Raw genomic sequence first — 23,874 nt, forward strand, 5'->3', positions numbered from 1 at the left:
CAAAACTACAGACCTACCTTTTCTGTTTTAACATAAAACATCATTAAGAAATAATAAAGGCTCCTTTTAAGTCTTTGAGACCTGTTTAACCCTTACCTTATAATATTTTTCAAATACTGTTTATGCTCTCTGTACCAAAATGAATTTGAAGAAGCTCGATCTATAAGTACATTATCAAAACACTTTCTTACAAAAAAGTTTTTAAGTGCTAAATGATTTTTAGACATTTGAACAAAGGAATATATTCTATTTGAATAAAAGATGGAGAGAAACCAAATATACACTTACTTTAAAATCCAGCAATGGCAACACTGGACATTTAACCCAGAAAAATGATATCTAAACAAAACCATGCACACAGTTGTTCACATCACCATTTTCTGTAATAGCCAGAAACTGGAAACAACTCAGCAGTCCTAAGATAGGTAAATGGTGAAGCAGACTGTGGTATGTCCACACTGTGGAATATTACTCAGCAATAAAAAGGGGAAACCCACTGAAATTACCAGCAGTTTGGATGAATCTCAAAGACATTGTGCTATGTAAAGAAAGACAATCTCAAATGGTGACATACTACATGATTCCAAACATTCATAGAATGATAAAATTTAAAAAGAGGTGGAGAACAAATTAGTGGTTGCTCGGAGTTAGGGATATTAGAAACTGGGGTGGGGAAAATGAATTGGTGGCATAGGGAATATCCGTGTGGTACTGGAATAGTTCTGTTTCTTGATTCCAGTGGGGATTACACAAGTCTCCACAGTGGTAAGACAACACAGGACTCTATACACATATTGTGCCAGTGTTAATTTCCTCGTCTTGATATTTCATTATCATTATGTAAGATGTTGTAACCATTAGAGGAAATTGGGTGAAGGATACATGGGTCCTGTCTGTACTATCCTAGTAACTTCCTGTGCATCTGTAACTATTTTAAAATAAGTTTTTTTAAAGAGATAATTGGGGGCCTTATGTGCTATGTAGGTAAATTAGAAACAACAGAAGACCACACACACAAAAAAAAAAGCTGAAAGGAAGCTAGTCCCTAAGCTGGAAATGAGAATGCTTAAGTGTAAATTTAGAGGAAGGAGGACTGTTCCCCCTTTGAGTGGGTCTACTTCCTACAGGATACTTTGGAGACCCTGACCTCATTTCCCAACATGAAATAGGAGGATGATAGAGAAATCTTGTTTACCTGAAAGCTTTTAAACAAAACAAAGCAAAACCCTGCATCTTTGCTTTAGATACAAAATATTCTGGGGAAGGAGAAGGAATTTAATAAAAATAGCTATGATTTAATGCCACTTTTCTTGAATATTTTGACTTATTTTCATATAGTTTTAAAAAGATCATTTAAGAACAATAATGTAAATATAGTGACTCTCCAACTTACCATCCTGTTACACAAATGTCCCATAAGGTTGTATCATTTATCTTGTTTGGAAATTGACCCAACTTTCTGACCCTGGTTCTATATATAGCTGTAGATCCCAAAGGTTCTTAAGCTGCTGGGTTAGCATTTTGTCTGCTATTTCCCAAATAATGGTCAATAAACAGGAAAAATGCCAGTCTTGCTTGTCTCTGATTCTTGGTGGTTTATGACATGTTCAGGATAGTATTTGAAATGGGAGCTCATTACAATGTAATGGAATTTCCCGGCTTTTATTGTGTGTATAGCAAAAACAACATTTAGATCAATTTACAAGTTTCTGCAAAACACTGTCAAGAAATAATTTCAGTTGTGCTTTAACAAGAAAATAATGGATCTGTGCTTTTTTTAATCCATCATTGAGCTTTGCTGGACACTTGACCTCAGGAGTAAGACTCCTGTTTGTAGCAAAGGCACTGCAGTGCTTTTGCTGTTCCTGCTGACTCTCCCTGCTACTACTCCAGGTGTGCAAGTGAGGACCATAACATCAGAGAGTAGCTCCATTCTCCAGAGCCCCCAGAGCTTCCTTTCTAAAAGTCTGTGTCTCCCACATGGAACCAGTTGGCATACCAGTTAACAGCCTATGATACACACATGCTTCCAGGATGGATCACGCATTTTGTCTGGAAACAAGCAACATGCTTTTCCTTTGCAGGCACTTTCCCCTTTTGGTTGCAATTTGAGTGGCTTATTGTGGGTGAGCTTGAGAGTGTGATGCCATGTAACCACTTGCACACTTCAAAACAATTGCTTTTTGTAATGCATGTTGTAATAACTAAAAGCCTATACTTAAAAAATTTTAATGCAAAGAGGCAGACTTAAGTTTTCTATGTTTTTGAACCTTCAACAGCATGTACTGCATCCCTTGCGAAGGTCCTTGCCCCAAAGTCTGTGAAGAAGAGAAGAAAACAAAAACTATTGATTCTGTTACTTCTGCTCAGATGCTCCAAGGATGTACCATCTTCAAGGGCAATTTGCTCATTAATATCCGACGAGGCAGTAAGTATCCCACCTCACTGGATAGATGAATGGATGTCTTGGTTTTCTTTTGTTGATGTTTTTCCTGAACCTGTCTCTGAGTTACAACTAAAATAATGGGCTTAAGAAAAACAGCTTGGTGCATAAACCTCCCACATGACCTCTTTACTTTGAGTTTCCTTCAAAGACTTAAAAAAAAAAAAAAGATTGAAAGGCAGTCTGTGTTTCCCATTGGCATAGTTTGTTCCTATAAAAGGGGTCATCCCTCATCTCGCTGTTAGTCATATCTTACACAGGAGAAACACGTACCAGCACACACGAACCCCAGAAGAGACTGAGGGATCAGAGAGGCATGACTCAGCTAGCCCAGCTGTAGCCAGATCCACATATTTTTAAGTCCAAAGAATTTTGGTTACTTAAATATATTGAGACTGAGCAAAAGGAAGAGTTTAATATTATATTAAATTTTATTAAGTACAAAACAATGATAGATCTTCCAGTTTATTTCTGAGAGCCAAAATGATACAAATTGATTCTGAGTCATATGTGTAAAGCTTTGGTCTCACTCCTGTAGAACCATCTTTTCTTTCAGTAAATGGCATTCCTGGTAAGACATTTCTATATTGCAGTTGGGCAAAGCATTTCCCAGTGATTTATCTTGCAATATTTCCCCTTCTGATGTTTGATTTACAAGGGCTTCTATCAATGGTACCTTTAATTCTCTACCACTGGGACCACTTGGTTAAGGTACTGATAGTTTTATAAGCCAGAATAAATACAAGAAGAAGACTTCACAGTTGAAAGAAATATATTTATAAGTCCTTTGGTTAAAAAATTTCTGAGGGTTGGGGTTATGGCTCAGAGCACTTGCCTAGCATGCATGAGGCCCTGAGTTCAATTCTCAGCACCACATATAAATAAATAAAATAATGGTCCATTGACATCCAAAACAATATTAAAAGAAAAAAGATTTTTTTTTAATTTTCTAAAAGTCTAAAGAGAGAAGTGACTAATAATTTATTCTGCAGATTTACTTTTCCATCATATTTGTTTTCTTTTTTTTAAGTTTCATGTAATATTGTTTTTTTAGAATATTTTTATTGTTAGTTGTTTAAAACATTACAAAGCTCTTGACATATCATATTTCATTCATTTGATTCAAGTGGATTATGAACTCCCATTTTTACCCCGTATACAGATTGCAGAATCACATCAGTTACACATCCATGTTTTTACATACTGTCATACTAGTGTCTGTTGTATTCTGCTGCCCTTCCTATTCATATTTGTTTTCTTACAATTTAGAGATAGCAGAAATCAGTTTTTGTTTGGTTCTTTGGGATTTTTTGATACCCCTTGTTTACACCACTCACCCACTGCCCCACCATGGGGATAATCCTGTTCTGCGCAACTAGAATTCTTTGTGGTTCTTCTACAGTTGTGTTCTTTTTGCTCTTGGAACATTTCTTAGTTCACTTTCAATCTATTCATCCCTAGAACATGCCTTTTAAGTACCTAATTTTTTTTGTTTGTTTGTTTAAACTTCCTTTCCTGGAGATAAAAATTGTATCTATGAATTAAATTCATGGAAAAGTACTTTGAAAATAAATTGGTACAGGATCATGCAGAATGAAGAAGTATGTCCAACACAGACAATCATTTGGATTTAGGATAATGGGACATTTTTGTCAGAAGGGAGTTCCCAAGCCTTAACTGAGAGATGTAGGGCAGGAAGCCCCACATCTAAAAATTCAAAAGCTATCCTTAAAACATCAATTACAAACAACCTCTTATCTTTCTAATTTAAATTTTCCTTTAATTTCTCTTGGAAAGCCATTAAACATGAGGCCTTATCCTCCAAGAAAGTATGCTTATTCTTGTATTTTTTAATCAAATCAAAGCAAAACACAACCTTTTATTAAGCAAACCTTCATAAAATCCTATTCGTTGAACCACATCTAATTCACTATAGTCATCATTATAATTTTGACATAGGCTGAACAAGTTTGTTTTCTTTTTGCTATGAGAAAAGGTAGGCTGATCAAGATTAAAGAAAATCTACCATTTCTAATATTGTTTCTACATCTGTATTGACAACTGTTTTTCTAACTATTTTCTAGTTATAAAAGTAAGACATGAGCATTATAAAAAACTTACAGCTGCAGAAATGAGCCTTTAAAAATCACCTGCAGATAGCTATTGTTAACATTCTGATGTATTTTCCTTCAGTCTTAATAAGATAGAATCTTAAATGTAGATCCCTGTATCTTAGGAACTAGAAATACAGCAAAGGCAGTTACTAATGAGGCTGAGAAAATGTTGTTTATTTAGTCATGCCCTTGCACTGTGGAGGCAGTACTATCTGTTGACAGAGCATATTTAAAAGACGTTCCCTAGATTTGTCAGCCTTAGCTAATTGGCAGTCTGGTATTTATGATTTTGCATTCTGTTAATCAGCCTGGGAACTGTAGAACCCAGCCTCCTAAGATTTGCTTTCCTCTGCTTCAAAGACCTGTCCCAGAAGTGGCTGTTGAAAGTTAAAGCTAGGAGAGTACATTCTTGACAGGGGATGGCAGTTTTGATTTTTGTTTTCTGGGTTTTTTGTTGTTGTTGTTGTTGTTTGTTTTGGAGGGTTTTTTGGTATCAACTGAACTGAACCCAAGGTGCTCAACTACTGAGCCACATCCCCAGCGCTTTTTGTATTTTATTTAGAGACAGGGTCTCACTGAGTTCCTTAAAGTCTCACTAAATTGCTGATAATGGCTTTGAACTCTCTATCCTCCTGCCTCAGCCTCCAGAGCCACTGGGATTACAGGCATGTATCTCTGTGCCCAGCTACAGGGGATGGCAGTTCTAATTCTTGGCTCCTGAACATCTCAGTAGGCTCCCACAAAACAAGTCCTGCCGCCAAATTGCTCTCCACACTGTGTGTGTACATCACCCTGACACCAAGTAACACCATTACTTTCTCATGTAGATAACATTGCCTCAGAACTGGAGAACTTCATGGGGCTCATCGAGGTGGTGACCGGCTATGTGAAGATCCGCCATTCCCATGCCTTGGTCTCCTTGTCCTTCCTTAAGAACCTTCGTCAGATCTTAGGGGAAGAGCAACTGGAAGGGTGAGTGCTCCAGGTTTCATTCCCTAACCTTCTCCTATTCCTTAACCTTCTCCTATTACAAAATAAGTAATTGTTCATACAACCATGTAACTAAAATCAGAGCCATTCCTTGTTAAATAGAAAAAAGAGAAAGCCACAGGATTGCCCCAGCTGCCTGGGTGATGGTCTACATCCCTGCTCAAGGTCTTGCATAGAGTCATGATTCTCCATTCTGGGATGTTGCTGTTTTGGAAAATAGATATTTTCATGCTTACTGGGTTGGAACCCATCCATCAGGAGTTGCATGGCTAACTGTAGCCAGAGAGACAGCAACCAGGGATTCTCTTGGAGCCTCTTCTTGCCAAGAATGATAGCAGTCAGTCTAAAGTGCTTAACTCCCAGTGAAATCATTATTTACATGACCCTTATATGCTTCAGGATGCTGTGCTCTACTATGTAAAAACCATTCTATCTTGTAAAATTTTGGGACATAAGAGACTTGGGAAAGTGTAGAAAATTCATTTTGTTATAAAGAAATTATTTTTTTAATTTTTTGGTTTTATTTTTTAGTTGTTGATAGACCTTTATTTATATGTGGTGCTGAGAATCGAACCTAGTGCCCCACACATGCCCAGCAAGTGCACTACCAATGAGCCACAGCCCCAGCCCCTATAAAGAAATTTTGATGCACAAAATTTTTTTAATTGTTTAGCTTATAGGATTTGCACTATTGATAGGATTTTTGCCTTCTGCAGAGATACACTTTGTGATGAGATTTTAGAATAATCATGAACTGGACTGGGGTTGTGGCTCACAAGTAGAGTGCTCACCTAGCACATGCAAGGCCCTGGGTTCAATCCTCAGCACCACATAAAAATAAATAAATAAAATGAAGGTATTGGGCTGGGGATGTGGCTCAAGCAGTAGCGCGCTCGCCTGGCATGCGTGCGGCCCGGGTTCGATCCTCAGCACCACATACAAACTAAGATGTTATGTCTGCCGAAAACTAAAAAATAAATATTAAAAAATTATCTGTCTCTGTCTCTTTCTGTCTCTCTGTCTCTCTGTCTCTCTCTCTCTCTCAATAAAATAAAATAAATATGTTGTGTCCATTGAAAACTGAAAAATAAATATTAAAAAAATTCTATCTTAATGTATTTCTGTCTGCTATTTTAGGAATAGATTATATTGAAAAATAGAATAATAAAGGCTAGGCAGGAAATTAACCACAAAAAAAATTCTATCTTTAAAAAAATAAATAAAGGTATTGTGTCCAACTACAACTTATATTTTATATATATATATATATTTTTTTTTTTTTTTTAAAGAATGAACATGGGGGCTGGGGATGTGGCTCAAGCGGTAGCACGCTCGCCTGGCATGCATGCGGCCTGGGTTCGATCCTCAGCACCACATACAAACAAAGATGTTGTGTCTGCCAAAAACTAAAAAATAAATATTAAAAAAATTCTCTCTCTCTCTCTTTCTCTCACTCTCTCTTTAAAAAAAATAAGAATAGGGGCTGGGGATGTGGCTCAAGCGGTAGCGCGCTCGCCTAGCGTGCGTGCGGCCCGGGTTCGATCCTCAGCACCACATACAAGCAAAGATGTTGTGTCTGCTGAGAACTAAGAAAAAATAAATAAATATTAAAATTCTCTCTCTCTCTGTCCCCCTCTCTCTCTCACTCTCTCTTTTAAAAAAAAATAAGAATAAACATGGGCTTTTAATCAAAGGATAAAAGCTGGTGCTCACTATATACACAGTTTCTTGTTTCTCTCTGGCCACTAACCTGTGTATACCTTTGCATATGTCATTTTCTTGTCCAGGCTCTTGCCTTTCCTTAAGCTGATGCTTGGGAATAAAAAGGATCCCTCAATTAAGGAGTGAATTCCTTCTATGAGAATTTGGGGAAATCATTTAGGAAACAAAAAGAGGTGGGAAGGTCATGGGAAAGGTTGTCCTAGCTGATTTATCTGCCCCAACTGGATAAAGTTACTGCATAAGGGTTTCTTTACAGCTTCCCAGTTTTTTTCAGCCTAACTCTTGGTGAGTCTTAAATTCTTCAAATTCCGTCATCTGATACTGCTAAAGAGAAGACAGCTTTTCATTCCATCCTTGAAAATCACACTGTCCTTCCCGCTGGGAACACTGATTCTTGAGAAGAACTTCTTTCTCCTTGCAGATCCATGGAGGCCATCACTGTGCCCATCCGTGTGGTAGTCATTTCTGTGGTAAACTGGTGGGGGGCTCTGCCCATGTGAGGTGATAGCCTTTGTTCATTATGTTGATTTTTTTTTAAAAAAAATTTTAGTTGTAGATGAATACAATAGTTTTGTTTATTTATTTATTTATTATTATTTTTTTTTAATGTGGTGATGAGGTTCGATCCCTCACAGGTGCTAGGCAAGCGCTCTACCACTGAGCTACAACCTCAGCTCCATTATATTAAATTGTAATACGAAGTTTGCCTACTTTTTTCCCCCTCTTCAAGTAGATTTGTTTCTGGAATTCCTGGTACCAGTAAGGACTTTTTCCTTGGCAGACTCATATCTGTCAAATTTTCTGAGCAAGTAATAGCATAGAGGAGAAAACTGAAAAGAAACTTTAATTCTATTAGGAATTATTACATGGTTTTATTACCTCTTTGCTGTGCATTAACTAAAATTATTATGCTGAAAATGAAACTGATTTTTATTTGCAAGGATATTTATAATGCATTTCTTATTATTGAAACTTGCATAAAGCAAAGTATCAGTGGGTTCTCTTTAAGGATGCATGTGTTAGGGAGGCTTCCCAGGTAAGTGTCAGGCCCCTGGTCTGCAGTTAGCATTTTAGAAAGTAGGGGAGGACAGATGGGCCTCAGCTTTTCTCAACTTTAGGCTACTTTCTTAGAGTCTGTCTCTTTAGCTCTTAGGATTCTTATCTCTCTTTGATGTGTATTGTATTCTCTCACTTGCCTTCCTTACTCTGAAAGGCTTAGCTCATCTTCATTGTAATAAGATGAACTCCCCAAGAGTTCTGTTTGTTTGGGGAGTGACCAGTGGCAGCAATTCACCTCTTTGTTTCTCCTTCTTAGAGTTAGGGATGGGTTAAGCTCTGCCCCTTCTCCTCTTCCCTGTTTCTTCTATAAGAAGGAAAAAGTCTGGAAAACAAGAAAGGGGCATAGCAGACAGATGAATTTCAACAGTGCAAGCACACCTTGTAGGGTGCTCCAGGGGAAAGAAAGGAATGTGCCCTGGGCACAGAAAAGAGCTAATCTGATGGAGAAGATCAGACAGGCTTTCCAAAAGAGGTGGCATTTGAGATGGGCCTTGAAGACTTTCAGGAAACACAGGCCATTCAGGGAAAGGGAGCAGGAGCAAAGGCAATGAGTCAGGGCATCTGGTACCTGATTGGCAAATAACACTGGGAGATAATTGGTACTACAGTTATGTAAGATGTTGTTGAACCCAGGTGTGGAGGTTATAATTTAGGTAGACTGTGGAACAAATGCAAGGCTTTATAGTAGAGGAGTCTTTTTTTTTTTTTTTTTTTTTTTTTAGAGAGAGAGAGAGAGGAGAGAGAATTTTTAATATTTATTTTTTAGTTCTTGGCGGACACAACATCTTTGTTGGTATGTGGTGCTGAGGATCGAACCCGGGCCACACGTATGCCAGGCGAGCGCGCTACCGCTTGAGCCACATCCCCAGCCCCAGTAGAGGAGTCTTAACAGTGCTGTCTGGATTTTAATTTCAGTGTATTTTGGGTATAAAGCAGGATACCTTTTATCCCAGTTTTTCCCAAATTTTGTTGCTCATTAGATTCATGGGAGCCAGAGGGTGGACTTTCAAGAAATCCTGATGCCCAATTGCATCCCAAGCCATTTTAATCAGAATGTTAAGGAGGTGGGTAATTCGACCATCAGTTCTTTTTAAAAGACTTCTAGGTATTTTTTGCATGCAGGAAAGATTGGAAACCACCATTTTATTTCTTTAAATCTTCTCATGTATCTCCAGAGGACTTGGACTTTAAAATGTGTATTAATGTGGACTTTAAAATAAAAATACACGCACGCGCGCGCACACACACACGTGTGTGTGTGTGTATAGTTACATTGCTGCCTTCAAAGACTATATTCCTCAAACCTTTCTTATAGTTGGTGAGAAAACAAATGTTTTTATTTAGTTCAATAGGATGAAAGTTCTGTAGTATTTTGTATCACAACCATGGTGAGCTGGATTTGTGACCTAATTTTTAGGCTGGGGACAGGCAGGGGCAGAATCTCATAAGAACAGGTAGATGATCAGTCACCCAAGGACTGGGTCCAGATGGCATCAGGTGATCATTGGTTTGACCAGAAGAACTCAGACATCCAGGGTTTCCTAGGGGATATCACTCTGTGTTCTGGAGTAATGACATTAGATAGTTTAAAAATCAAGAGTTTTTTGTCTGGTTTGATTTGATTTTTTTGGTTTTGTTGTTGTTATTGTTATTGTTTTTTGTTTGTTTGTTTTGGGTTTTCTTGCAGTTTGTAATCCAAAAAGGAAATTTGTTTGTAATCCACATATTCACAATTTCTGTAATTTTTAAACCCTTGAATAACTATTATCTAGAAAATTCCCTTATTGGAACAACCTTATATTCTGATGCTGTCAGATCAATAAGGAGTTAAAATTTCCAATTCATCGATGCTACTAAGGACTGTTATCTTGAAAAGAATAAAAGTACATGAAGGTGGTAGAATATAAAAATTAAAACTTCTAGGGGCTGGGGTTGTGGCTCAGTGGTAGAGTGTTTACCTAGTTCGATCCTCAGCACCACATAAATATAAAATAAAGATATTGTGTCAACCTAAAACTAAAAAATAAGTATTTTTAAAAAATCAAAACTTTTAGATGCATTTAGGCATCTCTGTGCCTGTATCCCTGCCTCTTGACTTTGTTCTATTGCTTCATACTACCTTCTTGCAGCTCTGAGTTTAGGGTAAACATGGCTATACTTTAGCACTTCCCTGGAACTTTTAAAAATATGTATATAAACCATGTGTCCCAGAAATTCCAGGATTTACCCAGCATCTACCCAAAAGAAATTAAAACATGTCTACGCAAGACTTATACATAAATATTCATGGGACTATTATTCATAATAAGCCCCTTTCCAAAAAAAAAAAAAAAAAGCAGCCCATTGGGAAAAGTCCAGATGTTCATCAACAGATGATGGATAAACAAAATGTGACACATGGGACAGTATTCAACAACAAAAAGGAATGCAGTGTGATACATGTATCAACAGGAGTGAACTTCAGAAACATTAGGCTAAGTGGAGAAAAAAAAAAGAAGACAAAAGGCTACATGTCATTTGGTTCCTTGCTATATACTTTCTAGAAAGAAAATAGACCGCAGATAGTGGAGACATCAGATAATGGTGGGCTGGGGCTAGGAGTGGAGATTAACCACCAGTTGGAACCAAAGAGTTTTTTTTTTTAAATTTTTTTCCTTAGTTGTAATTGGACACAATACCTTTATTTTATTTATTTATTTTTATATGGTGCTGAGGATCAAACCCAGTGCCTCGCATAGGCTAGGTGAGCGCTCTACCTCTGAGCCACAACCCCAGCCCCCCCCAGGGAGCTTTTTAGTGATGGAAATGTTCTGAAACTAGGCAGTGTTGAGGATTAGACCATAGCTCATGAAATCATACACTTATTATATTTAATTGAAGCTGTATTTAAGAAAACACCTAACAAAGAAGAAATGTTTTCTAACTATCCATGTGATATCTGGTTCTACCTGTAGGCACATTTCTACTCTTGCTGAACCCCCGTGAGTGGTGAAGCACTGGATTTTGGTGAGAGTGGATGTGGTCAGCCATCTGCAGATAGGTTGGAGGGAGCATCTGTGAAAAGGCCAAGTCCTGTATCATTGCAGACTGCTTGGCGCTGTGATCGTTCCGTGCACTGGGTTCTGATGCCCTCTAGAGACAGCTATCAGGAGGCAGCAGTTTCTCCTCGGAGAAATGAACAGGAATTGTCAGATGTGTATTTGCAGATTTTCTTTCAATATGTCAGCAAGGGCTTAAAAGGGGTAATGTTCATTCCTACCTCCAAAGGCTGCAGACCTCAGGCTCAGCCCTGAGTGTCAAGGCGCAAGACTTGCCTGTTCTTTATGACTTTGTTCTGAGGGACTTTGGCACTTCAGAGAGCAGAACAGGTCATCTCACACCTTTGTGAGGTGATTCAAAGCTCACAGTATCCTTTTATATTTAGCTCATCTGATTCTTCCGACTGGCCTCTGGGCCAGAAAAGAACAGGGAAGACACCTCCCATTTGCAGCTAAGAAACTCCAACCTGGGAGAAGCTGAATAAACTGCCCAGAGTTGTTACTTAGTAAGCAGTGGAGATGAGGCTCAGACCTGATCTTTATATTCCCATACTGAATGCTCTGAACCCTCTCCCTGGCGTTGTCTCCCAAGTACCACTCAGATCCCCAGCATTGGTGCTTTCTTTGCTCCCCACCCTTTCTGCAGTATGCATGGGGTGTGCTGACACTTGAGAGGGAGGACGACTCCAAGATGGTAGCCACAGATGACACAATCGAATGTGTACTATGTGCTGGGTAGGCATTTAGAATATCCATACTGGTGACATAAAGATGCCCTCCAGGTGATAAGCAACCACTCCCAACCCACCCCACTTGGTCTACAATTGACTGACAGGACCCATCTGAGTAGAGAAACATTTTTTTTTTTTTTTGCAATATCATAGTCTGAGAGCCAAGATACCAATAGCAGTAAAACCTTGGCATCACAGAGCCTGTGGGAATTAAATAAACAAATAACAAAACTTTAAAAAAATATTCTATGAATGTAAAGGCAGTGAGCTTAGAAACAATTTTGAAATCACATTTACTGAGTAATTTCCTTTAAAATATTCTTTTCCTTTAGGAAACAATGAAAGTTTCAGTGTTTTTATATGTTGAAGATGTACAGACAGGTCTCTGCCTTGTAGTGTCTCCTCATTTTCACCTAATCATGTTAGGAATTTGGGGGGAGCAGGGACCCAAGCTGGGAATGGAAAAACAAGAGCAGTATTGACAGGCAGCTCATGAATGGCTTGATTATTATTTTGATGAGGATTTTATTTTCCTTTTTCTTTAGCTTCATAATGCCTGAGTTTTGTTGATATTGATATCCTGGCTCCCAGCCTTCTCAACATTGTAAAAAAATGTTTGTGTTTACTGTAAAAAGATAATCTTGCTTTTCAAAGTGATTAATCAAATACATGGAATTTCAGTGTGCCTGCCATTCATTTGTCAAATTCTTGATTTATAATTCATGTTTCCTCCCATGGGGAGAAGAATGTTTTGTTCAGAAGGTATTTTCAGTGCAGTTCTATTTCTTGCTAGGAAAATTGGTTTACTGAAAGAATCCTCATCCTGGATTGAGATGGAAGTTTGACCTGATTAATTGGTCCTTACACCTGGCCTGTAGGTTTCTTTAGAGCAATAAAGGGATTTTGTACCTATGACTATCACTGGTACCTTGGAGCAGCCAGACCCATCAGGGTTAACAATGACCCTGCAGTCTCCTTTGGAGCTAGAAATATTCCTTGAGCAAGAATGGACTTATGATAGGACAAATCTATTTCCACCTCTGCACCCCTTCTTTAGTTGGATAATTGTACTGAATGCCCTAATCAGCCTTGAGATAGTGGATGTGGATGGGCTCTGCCCCCAAGGACAGCAGATCTGATCAGGCTGAGTCCCAGGACAGCCCCAGGACACATGATCTTATATTGCAGTCTAGATTTATTTGGACAATGTTCTTAGGTTCTTTTCCAGCACATAGATATGTGAAGGAAAGAACTCTTACTGAAAGGGAAGAAATGTTGACTTGCAGGAGTTTATCACTCATTTGGTGACCATTGATGTTCCCACAGGACTAAAGATGGGTCTGTGAGATGCCTGGCCTGGTTTCAGAGGTGCTGACTTTGGGCTTACTTGCTGGTTCACTGAGCCTGCATGGCAGGGCCCTATACACACACACACACACACACACACACACACACACACACACACACACACCCTGTGTGCACAGAGGGCCCAGTGCTCAGAGAGGACTAGGACTTCAAGCTAGAGGGCCAGACTCCATCTCAGCTCTCTAACTCCTCTGGACATTAGGACTCTTAAAAGTCAACAAGGAGCTCAAATGTCACTTGTTCATGTCCCTTCCATAAGTGAGAAAAAGTGCTACAAATAGCACTAAAGGGCTTGCCTCGGGGCCCTTCAACTCATTAATGGCATTTCTGGTCCTTGGGTTTTGTCTCTGAACTTATAATTCATGCTTTGCCCTAGATGAGACTCAGGCTGAGGATGGATCAGGATGAGCCAAGGTCCTGGTTTTGGTATAATACAGGATGATCCTAGTTTTGGTATAATACAGCCCCTCAGCAAGTGCAGAGATGTGCCTAATAGACACGGCCTCCAGGGTAGGAGAGGACTTCAAGGTTCTTTTTTGTCCTGGTTATTCCTGGCTTTGGAGAGAGGGCCAAGGTTCTTTTCTCTGCATGTTTGTTATTGGTCTGTGAGTAGATCTCAGAAATAGCTCAAAGAACTGCCTAAGTCCTAAGCTCTGAGAGAACCTGAAGAAATCTGAGACTTGGACACAACAGGAAGAGAGGAAGGATTCAAGGTCCTTAGGGAACTGACCCATCAACACAGAGGACTCTGATAGCCATGGTGTTGGTTGCTAGTTACCTGAGGGGGAGATATTTTAGTCAGCTTTTTTTGCTGCTGTGACTAAAGGATCTGACAAGAACAATTGGAGAGGAGGAAGAGGGCTCAAGGTTTCAGAGATCTTAGACCATAGAAGGCTGGCTCCAGTCCTCAGGGCTCAAAGTAAGACTAAACAACATGTCAGGAGAACTGGAGGAGAAAAGCAGCTCACATCATGGTGATCAAGAAGCAGAGAGTCCACTTTCCAGATACACATGTATACACCAAAGCCACTCCCCAATTCTCCCCTTCTCCAGGCACACCATACCACTTCAGTTACCACTGTTAATCCCTATCAGGGATTAAATCACTGATTGGGTTAAGACTCTTACAACCCAATCATTTCTCTTCTGAACCTTCTTGCATTGTCTTACACATGAGCTTTTCGGGGACACCTCATATCCAAACCATAACAGTAGGGATGGGATGCAAAAGAGAAAGATCTATTATAGGGATCTTTCCTCAGACCTTCGAGCTTTCACCTGTCCCCCCACACACACACACCCAGCCATGGGTTTCTCCTGACACCAGGGTCCTGCTGGTTGTCCCCACATCTTCCCTTTGGTGGACAACTTGAGCATTGGAGGAGGAGCCATGTCCAGTCTGGTGGGCTCTGGGCCTCCAGCATCTTGCTGGAGTTCACCAGGCTCATGTTAGAGAGGCAATTCTCTACGTTAGATCTCTGCAGAGGGCCCTGCACTCTAAAAATACACTTGGTTCACATCAAATTTGGAGAACCACTGTGTTGGACACACAGTTCTGCCACATCAATGAGAGGCCCAGGGTGGGGGACTGCCTATCAGAAACATTTCTCCACCCCCATACCTCCAGGCATTGAAGCTAGGGCTTCTCTGGGTAAAAAATGAAAGTAGAGGAGGAAGCAACCTAGTGTTGGTCCTACCCCAGCCCCTGTCTCTCATCTCATCATGTGCTGCTTATTGGGCATGGGTAGGATTTACTCTCAGGGATAATGGGAGATTTTGCAGCAAATATGTAAGCTGTTCTGGTTGGGCAGTGAAGCGTGTCTGTTTTCCCATGGACTGATTTCAAGTGCATTGTACACACCTGGCTCTGAGAAAAAATAACCAAAGACATTTTTAGGGAATGATCTGAGGAGCGTTTTCCCATGTGAGAAGCTTTATATGTTGGTAATGGATGTCATCAAATTAATTAGTGTCCTATTGATTTCTATATGTTGTCCTTGACTCATGCTGTTATCATTGTTAACAGCAGCTATCTGCTCTTACATGGCATCAATAAGTAAATCTCTTATTGGTAAAGGAAATGTGTTATGACATGACAGACATGGTAAAGAGGACCTGTGTTGGGTGGGGCCAGCATGCTGGAGGTGGAACATGGACATGAGCAGGTACAATAATGTTGATTTCTGTGCTTCCAGGAACTATTCCTTCTATGTCTTGGATAACCAGAACTTGCAGCAGCTATGGGACTGGGACCACCGCAACCTGACCATCAAATCTGGGAAAATGTACTTCGCTTTCAATCCCAAACTGTGTGTTTCTGAAATTTACCGCATGGAGGAAGTAACAGGGACAAAAGGGCGCCAAAGCAAAGGAGACATAAACACCAGAAACAATGGAGAAAGAGCCTCCTGTGAGTGACAACATTCAAACCACAGTGGCTCTTTCAGCCCTGATAACCAATGACCCCTCTTCCAATAGGAATATGTGTTTCTGGGCAGCCACCCCCACCCATCCCTGATCCCCTGTTGCCTCTCATTTTTCTTGAGGTGCTGTCAGGCCACCTTAGCTAGCACCTTGCTGCCACAGTCAGTAGTGGGCAGATTGCTGATATATTCACGTTGATACATTTTCCTGAGCATCTGCATCAGTGCGTTCAACATTTATAAATAGGTTATTACTCAGGTTCTGAAGGGGTAATCACTGAATACACAGTGAAATATCTTTCTCTGCACCAGGACAAAGATTTTTTTTTTTTTTTTTTTTGTCAAAGAAGAGCCAGCACACTTGAGCCTGGGGCAGGCCAGCTCTGCCCTTCTCCCAAGGATCAGGGCAGAGGCCTGGGGATAGAAGGAGCTCAACTGCAAGAAAACCACTGTGGGCCCTGGGCTGCTTGCTCTCACTCACCTCTGCCTCATTTCCCCCACCAATACCAAAAAGATGGAGTGAGCCTGCTTCTTTGAGTCCATATACTTTTAAAATTTTGAACAATATAATTATAACACTGTTCTGGTGATACAATTTTCACTTTATGCTCTCATAGATATGAAGCTCAGCTTCTGTTAAACCAGCTGTTCTTTAAGTGTGGTCTTAGGCCTGGGATGTCACAGAATGTTTCTCCTTTAACCCTATATGAAAACTGCTTTAAAAGCATTGTGGCTCTTTTTGGATTGATAGGATTTTAAGAGCTAATTTTCTCTCTGCCTTTGAGCTTTAAAATGTTAGGAAATAAATAGTATTTTATATGTTAGAGAGTGATTTGCGTGCATGTACACACACAGAAAACTGAATCTATGAATTGTTTAGCATTTAGTCCTAGCTTATTTTGTAGGTATTGGGATTTATCTGGTAGATACTCAGATAGCCAGAGTTTTAGAGGGAAGAGATGTGAGCTAGAGGTGGAGAGCATGTTTATAGCTAGCTCCTTCACCTCCCCTCCAACTCCCTGACTTGCTCCCTGTTTAGGCCATAGGCAAATGGATATATCAGAGCATTTTCAAAGCCAGGCAGCCTGACCTGTCAGCTCATGAATATGAAACCATTTATTTTCCTTCAAAAACACATTCGGGGTTTTCTCTCTAAATAACACTTCAACAGAATCTGCAACATTTCCCACATCCCAGTTGAGCACATTTTACCCCAAGGACTTTGTAGTGTCTTATTGCCTTCCAACCCTGTGCTCCACCTCCGTGGTGTGCAAAGTCAGGCAAACATAGGGCAAAGGACACCTGGTTGGAGATTTTCATGTTTCCTTCAGGGTAGTAGCTGTCGGTCCTCTCTGGTTCTTTTTATAGTTGGAATCTGGTGTAAAGAACAAGAGAGGCTTGGGCCAGCTTTTTTGCTGCACCCTACCAGCCAAGGTATACCTCCTCCAGAGCACAGAGAGTCCTGCCAGGGCAACAGTTCTTTTCAGTACTTAATCTAATGCAGGTCTCTAGCTGGCCTTCAAAGAGTTTCATTGTTCTTTAAGGTTGACACCCAGTTTAGACTTAAGAAAATCTCCTTTCTGTGGCTCGCCTGAGGTAGTGTACATGCCTTCGCTGATTGCACAGAAGCAGGCAGATACCAGCAGAACAAGTGTCATCCTCTCTAAAAAGACTTGCTCCAGCTTAAAGGTTTACTCTCACTTAACCAAATCCCCTTTGGCAGCCAGTGTGTAAAGGATAGGCCATCTTGTTCACTGAAGTGGCCCTTCTCTCAGGTTAAAAAACACAGGGTCACATAATTCCTGGGCATGTGGCCAGTGCAACTAACTAAACTAAAATGAAGGAATGGACCTTCATATGAGTTCCACATAGTGAAATACTAAATTCTCAGTGGAAAATAAGAAAGCTACCTACAAAGTCCAGAAAGAAAGTTAGTATGTACTACCAGGTTTAGGGAAAAGAATAGTGCCCAGACAGGTATCTTTTCAGAGATGCATGTATCTCCATCACTCATGAGATACCTCTGTGTCCAGGTGAAAGTGATGTCCTACATTTCACATCCACTACCACGTGGAAGAACCGCATTATCATAACCTGGCACCGGTACCGGCCCCCGGACTACAGGGATCTCATCAGCTTCACTGTTTACTACAAGGAGGCGTGAGTTTCTGCATTTCATGATGTCATTCTTTTGGCAGGGCTGGGAGTGAGCATGGTCAGTCCTTTGGTCATTGCATGCCTTGGCTGAACAGGAAGCCAATGGGTTCCCCATGCAGAACCAAGCCAAATATTCAATTTCATCCTCATGTATCCTCCTTAGCTCTCAGGCAACATTGATTCTAATTGGTGACAGCCATAAACAGGAAAGTATCAACTTGAGCTTTTCATTGTTTATTGGTTATTAGAAATGTTTGAATAAGTTCAACCCAAAGGGGGAAAATCTTTGTGTTTCAGAGAATTGGGTCAGTCCAAACTGTCATAAACTGTGATGAGCACATGTGATGCCCATGAACACCTACTTTAGGAACAACCTGCAGGAGTATGACCCTAGACTGCTCCCTTGTCTTTTTCCTTGCATGATATCCATTATATCCATGGGCCTCTTCCAGTCTCTGCTCAAGGTCATGAGCCCTTCAAACAAGGGAAGGAGAATGGAGAGAAACTGACCTTCATATGTTCAGCATTTTGTGACTTCTCCCAGAATGTGCTGGGGCTTTTTCTTGTGTTACAGATGGCATTCACCTACCTGTTGAGCCATGACTTATTCTTACAGATTGCAGTCTCTCCTTGGTCTCCTTCTTCTCTCCTTTGCTTCCTGTATCTGAGTGATTCCCCCAGTCAATCATCTCCTTGTCCAGGTTCCATCTCAAAGCATAAATCTCTTTTCCAGATGTTTGGCTTCCCAAGAGCCAAGCAGCAATGGCAGCACCTGGCACACTTCTCTCTGCTGGAGTTAGGGGTCCTAGGAATTGGTATAGCCAGCAAATAATAGGGAGCTCAGAATTACTAGGCATTCAGTGTTTGTATATATAACAGTCCCTCATGACAGCAGGCAGGTTAATGTCTGTTTCAGAAGCCAGTGGCCAGAGGCACTTTCATCTCATATATATAGAATCCCTATTCAGTCATGCATCCATGTAAAATACTCCATTCTCTTTGAAGATCCTACCAATACTGGCATTGTCAGCTGGTAATTTCACTAAGGAATAAATTTTTGCTAGTTTCTGAAACAATCTGATATTACTTAAGCATCAAAATGGGCTGTGAACAATTTAAATTTTAGAAGCAATACTTTTTTAATGTAGAAATGTCAGTTTTATCTCCAGATTATCCTTTATCAATATCTGATGTTTGCATTAAAAGACTATGCTTGTTTTTTCTTAATGATGGAAAAAATGTTGCAATTCAGAAGAGAGAAAAATAGTATTTGCATGTCTTAAGGAGCAGCATCTTCAATCACAGTAACATAGTACTTTCCCCCTTCCTGAGACTGAGTGCTCATTGGTAGTGCATAACTGTGATGAACCCAGAGACCAGTTTCTTCTGTACAAGTATAATTATTAGTTTTTATTTGGAATTCCCACTATAGAAAGTTTTACATGCTCAGCATTTGGGGAAGGTTCTTGAGAGCATTGACATCAGAGCCCTGAAATATTCTCTGCACTTGGTTGATTGTCTTTCAGACCCTTTAAAAATGTCACAGAATATGATGGGCAGGATGCCTGTGGCTCCAATAGCTGGAACATGGTGGACGTGGACCTCCCTCCCAACAAAGATGTGGAACCTGGCATTTTACTGCATGGGCTGAAGCCCTGGACTCAATACGCAGTCTATGTCAAGGCCGTGACCCTCACCATGGTGGAGAATGACCACATTCGTGGGGCCAAGAGTGAAATCTTGTACATTCGTACCAATGCTTCAGGTATCTACAAACCAGACAGACCCCCATCTCCTGCCTCTTTATGACCTGTTGTACTTGGATAGACAAGGTATAGTTGTAGAGCCAGTCATAAGATATACCTTTCTTGTCAACGTGTAACACTGTATTACATTTTTTTTCCCACTGCTAATATCTTAGAGGCTCCTGTGCCATTTTCTAGACTTGCTGCAACCTTTCATCCTCTACCTGCTCTGTGCCAATAAGCCCAGGTCCTCTGGGGTCCTGGGATAGTTTCCTTGGAAGGCCCCACCAGGAAATAGCCCCTTGTGGCTGCCTTTTTTGTTTATTTTGATGCTTAAACCTCTGGGAACTGAAGCCATGCTGATTGATCTGTGTACCACTAACCTCTTGTGGCTCATTGGTTTTCCATTTTTATAATCACTAGTGTTCCTAAGAAATGGACAAAACCCAAAAACTTAAGACCTACTTTGTCGTGGGTATATGATTATTGACTGAAGATGTTTCTCCTTTCGTCTTCATATTCTAAAGCACTTCATTTCTCAACTCCATAATCTGGAAACAACAAAAGCAACATTTGTATATATTTGTATTTTCCAAGTATATAAAGACTAATTTAGAAGTAGAGAGCTACCCTTCATTTTTAAAGACACTGCCTGCTATAATAAATATATCATAGCCTGGGTGACTTATAAACAGCAGAAATTTATCTCTCAACAGTTCTGGAGGCTGAAAGTCCAAGATAAAGACACGTGCACCTTTGGTATCTGGAGAGGGCCGACTTCTTGGTTTATAGAAAGCTGTCTTTTTGCTGTGTCCTTACATTACAGAAAGAATGGGCAAGGGGACCTCTGATGTCCTCTTTGTAAGAGCAGTGATTCCATTTACTAGACTCCACTCTTGTGATTTAATCACCTCCCAAAGGCCCCATCTTCTAATGCCATCTGCAGGGGAATAGTATTTCCACATATGAATTTGTGGGAGGTTGGGGGTAATAGTTTACAGCACTGAGAAGCATTTTTTGATAATGACTGCTCTTATAAAGAGCAAGGTATTTTTTTAATACTCATAAATCTAACACAGAATAAGTTTAAATGGCAGAAAGGGTGAGAAGAAAAAGTAGATGGGGAAAACCTTTTGTTTGTGCATGCCTGGTTCCCCCTCCTTTCCCCTGCCCCATTTCAGTGACCCTGTAAGTGGTAACAGTAATGTGTCTGACCCTAAAGAGTTTATAGAGATAAAGTTGGCATAGGCTTCTAACCCTAGGCAAGGCTTCATATAGCAGAAGTTCAAATGCACCAGAATAAGTTTTCCTCCTAACATTTGGAAGAAACCCTTCCCAGTAAAACATTGTAACTAGTTTGAGAAAGAAATATAAAATTCTCCTTCATATAGAAAAAAAAATTAATTTTAAGCAGTGCTGGAGATTGAACCCATTGAACTTACTTGACCACTGAACTACCACTGATGTTTTCCAGTCCTTTTTATTTTTTATTTTGAGATAGGATCTCACTAAATTGCCCGGCTGGCCTTGAACTTGGAACACTCTAGCCTCAGTGTCCCAAAGAACTGGAGTCACAGGTGTGCACCACCACACCCAACTGTTACAGCAAATTCTTAAGAAACCTGTTTCTTTTCCCCAAAGATAGAAAACCAAGCCCTGTACAGATTGACTCAGCTTACTCCATTTTGGCCCCTGTCCTTATGAGTGGTAGAGATAAATAATGACTTGGTCCTCTCTCTTTGTTTTTTGGTGGCACCTGTCATTGTAATATCTAACAATAAGCTGTTTGTTTTTTGAAATACTTGTTTTTGGAAACCCTAAATTGGCTGAGCATCAAGTGGTTTTGTTTTCTTTAAAAAACTAGCATTAATCCTACCTTTTCCCAAAGAAGCATTCCTTAAAGGTGTTGGATCTTTGTGTATTTTATATATCTTTTGCACCTTGGAAAAATCATTGAAATTGGTGCTTTTTTGTGAACCTTATGAGAACAAGATTTTTATTGGCCCTGGGATATGTTTTCCCTATTTGCATAAGTTAGTTCTGGATTTGGGTTAGGTTGTCAGTAGTAAGTAAAGGTTGATTGGATTATTATGCTTTGCCTGAAATCGGTATTATTTTGCTGCCCACAGAATCCTTGGCTTAAAATCAGGGCTTAACGTGTTTGATTTTTAGGCTGCTTTTCAGAGTCACGTCTCATCGTTCCACTGAAGCATGACTGCAGGATTGGTGGATTTCCATGCTCTTGGTCTCATCTGTCCCTTTGACCCCTCTCACACAGCTGCATGCTCACATGCACTCACACACTCTCACACATGGTCTACAGCCCCCATTCTACTGCCACCTTTCATTTGGGATTCTTGCCATTTTTATCAGAGATTCAAAATTTCAGATGAAATTCGAATCAGTCACTTTTACCATTTGTTAAAATTGCCAGAGTTAAACATTTTGGAGAATGGCAGTTGTAATAAATGAGAAAGATCAAGTGTTTGAATTGACTGTAGATTTTGTCATCTGTTCTAACCCTGGTTTTGCCCCCACAACCTTTCCCATTTGCAGCTCAGCAGTGTTTGTTTTTACAAAGATTACCCAAAAATAAATGCTGTAAAGGGAAATGTTGGCATTTAAATTAATATTCTTTCAAAACAGTGTTCTGTTTTCTCTTTGTGTTTCAGTGTTCATTGCTATCTTCTGGTGCAGGTCAAACTTGCAGGTTCCTGTTGGTTTGCAGTGAGTACCTGATAGCCTCCACCTTAGGTTCATTTCATTTTCTGAAATGTTTTTTGTTCTCCTTTCTAGTTCCTTCCATTCCCCTGGATGTCCTTTCAGCATCGAACTCCTCTTCTCAGCTGATTGTGAAATGGAACCCCCCATCTCTGCCCAACGGTAACCTGAGTTACTACATTGTGAGATGGCAGCGGCAGCCTCAGGATGGCTACCTGTACCGGCATAATTACTGTTCCAAAGGTAAGGTTGCCAGCAGTGGCCCAGTTGGGAGGTGCACCTGTTCATGCCCATTGTCTGAACGTATCTGAGCCCAGTAATACACCAACCCGGTAATAGTGTAATTTCCCTACATTAGAAACCAGCACTTTCTTGATTAAAGGTGCTGATAGCTATTCTTTCTCCTCACAAGCCAGTTATACTTGGCTTTCATTCCTATTCTCCCTTTCACTTCTCTTTTCCTGGAAGACAAAATCCCCATCAGGAAGTATGCTGATGGCACCATTGACGTCGAAGAGGTAACAGAGAATCCCAAGACTGAAGTGTGTGGTGGTGAGAAAGGGCCTTGCTGTGCTTGCCCTAAAACTGAAGCTGAGAAGCAAGCTGAGAAGGAGGAGGCTGAATACCGCAAAGTCTTTGAGAATTTCCTGCATAACTCCATCTTTGTGCCCAGGTACCTGTACCATTTGAAAACATCCCTAGAGGATGGTGATGCTTGAGCAGATTCTGTTGCTTTTGTCTTTACTTGGTAGTGTGGGATATGACACAGAAGGCCACTGAGAGGGAACAATGGAAGGTGACATTGGCTTAGTCAAGTAAGTGGAGCTTCTGTGGAAACTGGTTAGTCCTAAAAGGAAGGGGACTGGGGCTCCTGTTGTTAGGCACTGCAGGTATGATGGGTGCTGCCTCACCCATACAGCCTCCTGCAGATAGCAGGTGGGGTCCCCCACACAGATACTGAGAGATGAGGCTGAGAAGTCTCCAGTCACTTGTACACACTCATGGAAATCAGCTAGAGGAAAAGCCAGGATCTGGGCTCATCTCTGCCCTTTCCATTTCTCCCCAATGCTGGCAGAGAAGGTTTGAAGCAAGAGGGGGAAAGTCAGAGTCAAACCAACTTCAGAACATAACCAGGTGCCCCAGGCATCCTTCACAAGCAGGTTTGGGAAGCAGCATAGAACATAGTCTTTCAAAGTAACAGATACCCTGCTTCAAGGAGTCACTCTGCTCCTGTGCTCTAAGCCTTGGTTTCTATGAAGTGGGAACAGAAGTGGAGGAATAGACATTTTCTGTAGCAGTACTATTCATAGTAGTCAAAAGCTAGAAACAACTCATTGTCCATCAGCAGATGAATGGATAAACTATG

The 23,874-nt window shown here is 40.4% G+C and overlaps 1 protein-coding gene across 2 annotated transcripts in view; it reads left to right on the plus strand.

Moving 5' to 3' along the window:
* Positions 1 to 23,874, plus strand: part of IGF1R (insulin like growth factor 1 receptor) — a 303,322-nt gene that overhangs the window by 240,611 nt on the left and 38,837 nt on the right. For both annotated transcript variants that reach the window (XM_081291213.1, XM_081291214.1), the window contains exons 4-10: positions 2,280 to 2,428; positions 5,385 to 5,529; positions 15,658 to 15,872; positions 17,919 to 18,045; positions 19,569 to 19,807; positions 22,584 to 22,751; positions 22,977 to 23,181. In XM_081291213.1, coding sequence (XP_081147339.1) covers positions 2,280 to 2,428; positions 5,385 to 5,529; positions 15,658 to 15,872; positions 17,919 to 18,045; positions 19,569 to 19,807; positions 22,584 to 22,751; positions 22,977 to 23,181 — 1,248 coding nt within the window. The remainder of the gene's footprint in view (positions 1 to 2,279; positions 2,429 to 5,384; positions 5,530 to 15,657; positions 15,873 to 17,918; positions 18,046 to 19,568; positions 19,808 to 22,583; positions 22,752 to 22,976; positions 23,182 to 23,874) is intronic.

This window comes from Spermophilus citellus (genome assembly GCF_964194105.1).
Source record: "Spermophilus citellus genome assembly, chromosome: 4".
Lineage (NCBI taxonomy): Eukaryota > Metazoa > Chordata > Mammalia > Rodentia > Sciuridae > Spermophilus > Spermophilus citellus.